We start from the raw sequence: 8,546 nt of genomic DNA, 5'->3' as shown, positions 1-8,546 counted from the left end.
TTAGGAGAACTTTATAATTACAGAATGGTGGAATCAGCGGTTATTTTCAGAACTCTTTATTCTTTTACTTCATTTGGTGTCAACCCTGATGGTTCTCCAAGTTCACTGGACCCTCCTGAGCATCTGTTCAGAATTAGATTAGTATGTACTATTTTGGATACCTGTGGCCAGTACTTTGACAGAGGTTCCAGTAAACGAAAACTTGACTGCTTCCTTGTATATTTTCAGGTATGTAAGCACAATATGCAGTGTGGTATCATTGAATGAATATACAACAAAAATTTTAACAAAGACATGATATATGTTTATATATGTTCAAAATTAGGTTGTACTTATTGTAGAGACCTTAAATTAATTGTGTGATGGATTCATACACAAACACACTCTAATTTTTTGCAGCATTTATTATCAATAATGATTGGTTGCTAATTTTGAGAATTATGTAGATTGTGAATTTGGCACAGTATATAGATTATGGTATTTGATACAGTAATTCTTAAAGTACCTGAAGGTTTTGGGTTTGTTTGTTTTTTGAGCAAGTGTGTCACCTGGCCTTGAATTCATGACCCTCCTGCCCCAGCTTCCCAAGTGCTGGGATCATAGATATGCATTGCCACAACCAGCTACTTGCAACTTGATAACATTCTTCTCTCATGCATGTTTTAGTTTATATCCAAAATGCTTGTTTCTAAAAGATCCAATTTAATCTGCTTAATTGTTTACTTACTAACCTATTTAGAGAAATAGGAGATCATGTAAACATTTATATTTCAGAAACCAAATGCATTTATTAGTAAACTCTTGGGTTGTGCTTTTTATATTTTATTTATTCCATAATTCGATTTAGATTAAGTATGGCGTAAATTAAATTCAGTACAAATATAGGTGTAATTGTACAACTTCTGTAAAGTTTGTATCACACACGGTAACTTCTAGATTGGTTGCACATACCTCAGTCATCATTCCCTGTAAAATACAATATAATAAGTATTAATTAGAAAGAACAGCTCGTCATCAAATGCTTAAGTTGTTGCTGAGTAAATATCAATAGTATTCGATCATACACAACCACAGTTGTTAGCAGTTTACCTCTTGAGAAGAAGTATTATAACTCCAGGCATTGGAAATGCTTTCACATAGTAGCCAGAATTGATCTGGGAGTAAATAATGTTGGGGAATTTCATTTTTAACTTAATCCTACTCCTGTATCTACTGCCTTATTTTATGAATTTATGAGCAAGAGGGAAGGAATTTGCAGGTTTGGGAGTCAAAAGTCTGTTTTATGTAAGGACTGTCTTAAACTGGAGATGTCTATATTAAATACCTGAGTTATGCTTGAAAGAGATGGCTGTAAGTATTAATATCCAAAGTAGAGTCTCTTTGAGAAGAGAATCCTTTTTTGATGTCTGCTATTTCAGCCTCAGATACAAGAGCCACACAGAAATACCCCGGACTGAAAATCAACAAAGGTGTTTTCCAAGTTAGTTTGATAGAAAAACAAGAGTTAGGCTTCAGAGATGAGATTTTTATTCTGCCTAGAATATGAAAATGTCAGCCCTCTGTGGTGAGGTTGTTATATCTCACTAGAATAGAGTATAGGTTATGTTTTAGAAGGTTCTAGAAGGCAGGTTAAAAAAAATGCTGAACTCCAAGTGCATGTGTATTATCTGGGACATTGCTAAAATTATTGGAACTTAATCTACATTTCATTTTAATAAGCTTCCTGGCGAGACCCACACTTTGAATAACAAGAGCCTAGGCCACAAGGTGAAGAGGAAGAAGAACACGTTTGTGCTAGCAAGAATATATTTTTTATAAAAAAACATTTTTTATAATATATATATGCTTAGGTTGTGCTACTTGTTAATATATATTAGGAATAGAACATGAGCAGGTAAAATGATGGAACACACTAGTATAGAGGAGAAATATCTACATAGTAGCATGTACATGGTAGCTGTTTAGTAAATGTTCATAATTTACTTATATTTTTCAAAAAGTTCAATCCTCAGATACTTTAATGACCTTTTTAAAAAAAATATCGAAGCAAATAGCATAGAAAAAATAATGACAATTTATCAAAACTGTGGCATCGAATCTGCTTCTATAAAGTTAAATGTGTCAACTACGGGGTGTGGAAATGGGTTTTCTACTTTTGTTTCAGAGTACCTGAAAGAGTATTTGGCATTTCGTTTATACTTTTTCCATGTCTGTTTCTTTCTTTTTTTTTTTTTAAACCTATGACAGCCAGAATAAAAATGTTTGACTAAAGTCAACAACTGGCTCAAAAATTACATAGATAGGAGGAAATGATTGGGATTAGGATCATTGCTGTTGACCTTTAATAAAAAGTATAGGTTTCTTGTTCAGTCTTTTAACTTAGTTATTTTAACTAGGTAACATTACAATACAACTTACTATTTTAAATTTTTGTTATTAATTTCTTATAGCTAAATTTTACTTTTCATTTGTTATCAGCGTTATGTTTGGTGGAAGAAAAGTTTGGAGGTTTGGACAAAAGACCATCCATTTCCTATTGATATAGATTACATGATCAGTGATACACTAGAACTTCTAAGACCAAAGATCAAACTCTGTAATTCTCTGGAAGAATCCATCAGGCAGGTACAAGACTTGGAACGAGAATTCTTAATAAAACTAGGTAAGCAATTCATTACAGAGAGAAAATGAAGGGGATTTGGTCAGATTGTCTCTAGAATCTGTTTTGTAATGTTTCCAGTCAGAGTTTTGTATTTGCATACTTTGTATCTTTGATGTTGAGTATTGCATAATAGGGTTAGGTGAGACCTTTGTGACCTATTTGGTTTCACTAAGTGATCTCAGATTGAAAAAAAAAAAAAAAACAGTCAAGCAGGACTTAAAGCAAGTGATAGTGAAGAAAAAAATACAATCTTGTGAACTGCTCTTAATTTTAGACTCTGGTTTCTGATCAAGCCTTTGGATGAAAGGTCTCATATGTATAGCATATTTTCAACTGCTATTATTCCTGAGAACACACGGGCTTTGGAGTGTGGAAGGGAGTACCACTTTAAAGTTTGGAGTAACTCTACAAAATTTCCGATCTTATTCGTTAGTAGAGTTGGCTGTCCTTCAGAGTCTAGAGAAAATGCGCTGCTAGAAGATTATCTTTACAATTCTCTTCATCCTTCTGAGGTAGTTGTAGAAGACTTAACCTCATTTGTGTGTCACCCCCTGTGGAATACAGCAGTATACTAGCTCTGTCACCAGGTAACAAGTACAAGGTCTAGTCATGCCAACCTAGTTTGTATGCTAACAGCTCTTCTGTCTTATCTGTTTTATTGTAATATTTTCAAAGTTATGTTTTCAGGATTGGTAAAACTATTATTTTATTTCTCATTAGCATGTAGAATGTTCATGCACATCTTTAGTTTCAGTTACACTTATGCTATTACTTTATTAGGTTATATGTCTCAAGAATCAGTTTAAAGTAAAGGGGGCATAAATAATAGTCCCCTCCCTATCCCAGGCATCCAGAATATTGGTAAGTTGCTATCTCCAAGGTAATTCCTCATTTGGAGAACATGCTTGTGCTTGCCTGATTTTTTCAAATTCCTGCCAACTGACTGTGCAAGTACTTTTCTGTTGCTCACCTCACAAAGACCTAGGGTGAATCTTGGCTTTTCAACCTTGACCCAAGTTACCCAATTTCTTTTTCTTTTCAGATTTCCAATTACATAAACACTTCAGCAAAGCTTATCATCTTATATTTATCATTTTAAGTATTCATATTCTTTATATGTTTTTAAATTGTTAAAGTGTAGCCTAGAGCCCAGAAATTTTCATAAATGGTTCAATTGCATATAAGGATAGAGAAAAGATTATTTTTTTTGTAAATTAAAGAGTTAAAAGACTTTGAATTTCTTTTGGGGAGCCCAAAGAGCAAAAAATGAATTACCATATATGGTTTGAAACTCTAAATATGGTGGCACTTAAAATGGGTCTGTGCCAAGTTGTCTCTGTTTTCCTCCTGATTTTAGAGGTTAGATAAAAGGAAGAGGTTATATGCAAAGGATATATTTTAAGTAAGCTTTCTGTTAATAGACTATAGCATTGTATAATATTTTTGCCTTTTATTGTTTGTCTTTATGCACCTGGAAACGCCTCATATTAGTTTTATAGCATCCAGTGCAAAGAGTGAAGCTAGTGGGAAATACTAAAATTATTTTTTTAATGTCTTAAACCATTTACAGTATTATCACAGATGTTTATGGCAGTTATTCTGAATAATTCAAAGAAAATCACTTATTGCATTCAGAAAGAATGATGTGTTGATATACTTTGTATTTTTTTATTTTTCATGGTTTTTGCAGTTTTGTAACTGGACTTTTTTAAATCTTTGGGTTTTTTTTTTTAAATAGATTATATTCCTTTGTTTGAATTTGCCTTAGTTACTTAATTCTATTGTTTGACTCTAAGGTTTTTCTCATTTTATATCACTTATTTTTTAAAGTGACTTTCATTTGTTTAGGTAGATAGAATAGAACGAAAAGGGGGCTAAGACTTTTTTAATTACAAATAAAGCCAAAGTGATATTATTTAATTTTATTTTGGGAGTTCCAACTAGTACTGCAAAGAACAGATGAGAGAGAAGTGACAATAATATTCAAGCCAGGTGGTGGTGACACAGGCCTTTAATCCTGGCACGCAGGAGGCAGAGGCAGGCGGATCTCTGTGAGTTGGAAGCCAGCCTAATCTACAGAGTAAGTTCAAAGACAGCCAGGGATACACAGAGAAACCCTGTCTGGAAAAATAAAAACATAAAAATACAAAAATGAAAGAAAATAAGATATATAAATAAATAAGTATGTTTTAGAGCAAAAGAATATATTTAAATTGAAAACAAAGCCAAAAGCTATTAAAGGTCCAAAACTAGTTCTAATTAATAATAAATAAGGCAATTTAGCATATGATGAATAAGGATTTTTAAAAATAGAATAAGGAAAACCAGTGAACCAAATGTGTTAAATATTTATTTTTTAAAGGCTTAAATATGATTTAGTACCAGTGTTTCCCAATTTTAAATTGTAGAAGAATGCACCCAAAAATAATAAATTTGGTTGTTTGAAATTTTCTGTATATGTGGTTCAGTGGCATACACCTGTAATCTCAGCACTCGGAAGGCAGAGGCAAAGAGTCAAAGGCCAGTATGAATATTAAGGGAGACTCTGTCCCAGAAAAACAAGATAACAAATCCACAAAATAAACAAAACCCAACAAAATGCACACATTTTATACAGTTTGAAATTAAGAGAAAAATTGTTTCCATGCCAAGTTATTATCACTTTTATATGAAGTGCACAAGCAAATTGATAGGCTAGCATCTGTAAGGAAAGGTAAATGAACATGACATATATGTTCTAATGAATACGGTTTGTTTGCCAGAATGATGGAGGTATTACTTATGTGTGACAAACAAAGCTCAAATTAAAGCACCAGCTAAGGTATAAGACAGGATAAAAAACACATGCTCTTGTGACTTCCAAATATATGGAGGATAAGTTCAACTAAGCAGAGAAATACACGTTAAACCACCTGAACAGAGGCTTTGCAGCTGTTACCACTCCTGTGATAAGCAGAAAAAACTGAGTCATGAAGCAATTCAAGTTGAAAGATAAATGCATTTTATTTTGTTCCCCAAGTATACTTCTAACATTTTAATATTCTAAATTTTGTCTGTATTTTGCATGGTTTATATACATTGTTTACTTGACAATTTCCTAGGAATTCATAGTTTAGTTATTATATAGTTGAGCGAATGCAAAAAGCAATACTTAAAAATTGGTTTTGAAGCTTTGTTGCAGTACAAATGAAAATGTTAGAAATAATATTTTTCCTGATACTTTGGAAGCATTACTATCAAAACGGTTCCTTACATATTGTTTTCTCAGTGATGCATATTTAAAGAAGGGAGGACAATGATGTAATGTTTCATATCACAGAAGTTATCTCTGTGTTGATATGTTTACTGGTAACATTTAGATTATAAACTGACTTTGCCTTTGATAATTATCAGTCATATTTTGGTTTTTAAAATGTTTTTATTATTATTTATGTGCATTGGTATTTTACTATGTATGGGTGTTGGGTGTTGGGTCCTGGAGTTGCAGACAGGTGCAAAGTGTCATGTGAGTTTGGGGTACTGAACCTGGGTCCTCTAGAAGAGCAGTCAGTGCTCTTAACCGTTGAGCCATTTCTCCAGCCCCCAAATGCTTTGTTTTTAAAATCTAGTTAGGGATTTGCAAGATGGCTCAACAGGTAAGGATGCTTGCCACCAAACCTGACCTTGACTTTGGTTCCTGGAACTTACATGGTAGGAGAGAACTGACTTCTGTGGGTTGTCCTCTGACCTCAACACTTATGCCATGACATGATATACACACAACATACATATACACACACATACACACATATAAAATCTACTACTTTTATGTATGAAAGCTAGTAAGCAATAAATAAATACTTCTATTAATGGAAACGTAACCCGAGACACTATCTGTTGGTCTTCAGTATGAATTTTGCTTTAAAATTAGGTACTTCTGAACTTTATTCATCTGTTCTCTTTTTCCCTGTAGACTGAAAATAGGTACATTAATTGCTCTGTGCTTAAATAATTTTTCCAGTTGCTTAGGCTTAGAGCACTAGAGTAAATTTTTGTTGTTACTGATTTGTCTAGTAATTCAAACTCTGACATTTGATACTCATAAAATGCAAAGACTAGTACACATTATTAGTAATTCTTTCCTTTTTAAAGTGCATTGAAATTGATAGCCAAATGTAATTTCTCCATTAAAGTGACTTGATTTTTATTTTATTTTTGTAGTTTTGGAGCTTGCTGAACTATTATTTGTAGACTGTGGCCATGGGTCTTTTTTATATATGTCTGAGACAGAGTTTTGACGGGATAGGATACTCTTTTAAGTATTTGAAGCTTTAAGAAAAGGGAAAAGAGGTATATACATACTTACATATTATTTTTCTAGTCTAGAGGCAAATGTATAGTTTTTTGCAGTGTTTCTTACAATTATTTTCAATTCTGATCATTTATTCTGAGAAAATGGCTTTTGATTATTTAATTAATAATTTTTAAGTAAAGTGTTGGTTTAAAAAATGATATTATAGTGTTTATCTTTCTAAATGTATTTTCCTACTTTTGTCCTGTTTTCAAGGCCTAGTAAATGACAAGGAGTCCAAAGATTCTATGACAGAAGGGGAAAATCTTGAAGAGGATGATGAAGAAGAAGTAGGAGGAGCTGAAACTGAAGAACAGTCTGGAAATGAAAGTGAAGTGAATGAACCAGAAGAAGAAGTAATTACTTTTATATCTACAGATAAATTTGTGGCTATATGTGCAGAAGAATATTTGATCGAGTAAATAGTTTAAAAGCTTTTTATTACATACACACACATGGCCCTGTCTGTACCATAGCACACAATTGGACCTCAGGGATCAGTTTGTAGGAGTTAGTTTTCTCTTTGGGTTTTAGGGGTTGTACTCAGACCATTAGGCTTGGCAGTAAGTGCTTTTCCATGTGAGCCATCTCTCCAGCCTGAGTAAAGATTTTTAATTAATAGACATCTCTCCTTTGTTTTATTACTGAAAATGTAACTAATATAATTCTATTATAACATCCCTTGATGAAGGGTTTTTATAGACACCAAACTAGGATGCTCATAGCATTTATTTAATTAGCAGTTTGAGAAAAACATTGTTTTAATTTCCTATGTGTCTAATCTTATTGTTGAATATGAACAATCTGTGGGCTTTACAATCTGAAAACTATTGTATTGACTAAATATTCATATACGTTGCTTTATTTTTACCAACTTGAGTAGTTCTGAAACAAACTCCCTAGAACTGGAGTTACAGACAGTTGTGAACTGCCATGTGGATGCTGGAAATTGAACACAAATCCTTTAGAACAACCAGTGCTCTTAACTGCTGAGCCATCTCTCCAGCCCTCATTTCTTTGGTTTCAGTATTGAACTTTGTGTTTTGGAAGGGTTTATCACTTTAAATTACTTGTATTTCAAATCAAAGAAGGTAAAATTACACATGCTTTATCTCTGGTAGGGAGAAATGCAAACAAATGTTTAAGTGGAAGAGTTATATGGCTGTCTAAAAAGATGGGTTGACAGAAAAATGAGATTGGAATGCTTCTCTTCACCCTTCAAGGTTCCTCTGTTCCTCATAGCTATCCTTCAGATACAAGCAGAGAAATTATTAAAGAAGAAAGATGTGTTGTGGAGTAATAAACATGGGGAGGGGAATTCTATGACTGTTTACTCTGGTGGAGTAAGAAAAGGCAGGACTTCAACTTATTAGAAACAGTAGGAGCCAGGTGGTGCTGCACACCTTTAATCCCAGCACCCAAGAGGCAGAGACAAGTGGATCTCTGTGAGTTTGAGACCAGCCTGGTCTACAGAGTGAGTTTCAGGAAAGGTTTCAAAACTACAGAGAAACCCTATCTCAAAAAACAACCAAAAAACCACAACAACAAACCACC

At 33.3% G+C, this 8,546-nt stretch overlaps 1 protein-coding gene across 1 annotated transcript; it reads left to right on the top strand.

Moving 5' to 3' along the window:
• Positions 1-6: 6 nt before the first annotated feature.
• Positions 7-7,348, top strand: LOC126496145 (regulator of nonsense transcripts 2-like; the record flags this gene model as incomplete). The annotated part of the gene is made up of 3 exons (XM_050133703.1): positions 7-228; positions 2,479-2,662; positions 7,209-7,348. Coding segments are annotated over exons 1-3 (528 nt in total), but the record flags the coding sequence as incomplete, so codon positions are not given.
• Between the last annotated feature and the right edge of the window lie 1,198 nt (positions 7,349-8,546).

The sequence above is a fragment of the Alexandromys fortis genome, unplaced genomic scaffold, assembly GCF_014885135.2.
Source record: "Alexandromys fortis isolate MF-2015 unplaced genomic scaffold, M_Fortis_MF-2015_v1.1 scaffold_1380, whole genome shotgun sequence".
Lineage (NCBI taxonomy): Eukaryota > Metazoa > Chordata > Mammalia > Rodentia > Cricetidae > Alexandromys > Alexandromys fortis.
The sequence above is the reverse complement of the archived record's forward strand: the minus strand, read 5'-3'. Positions and strand labels throughout refer to the sequence as shown.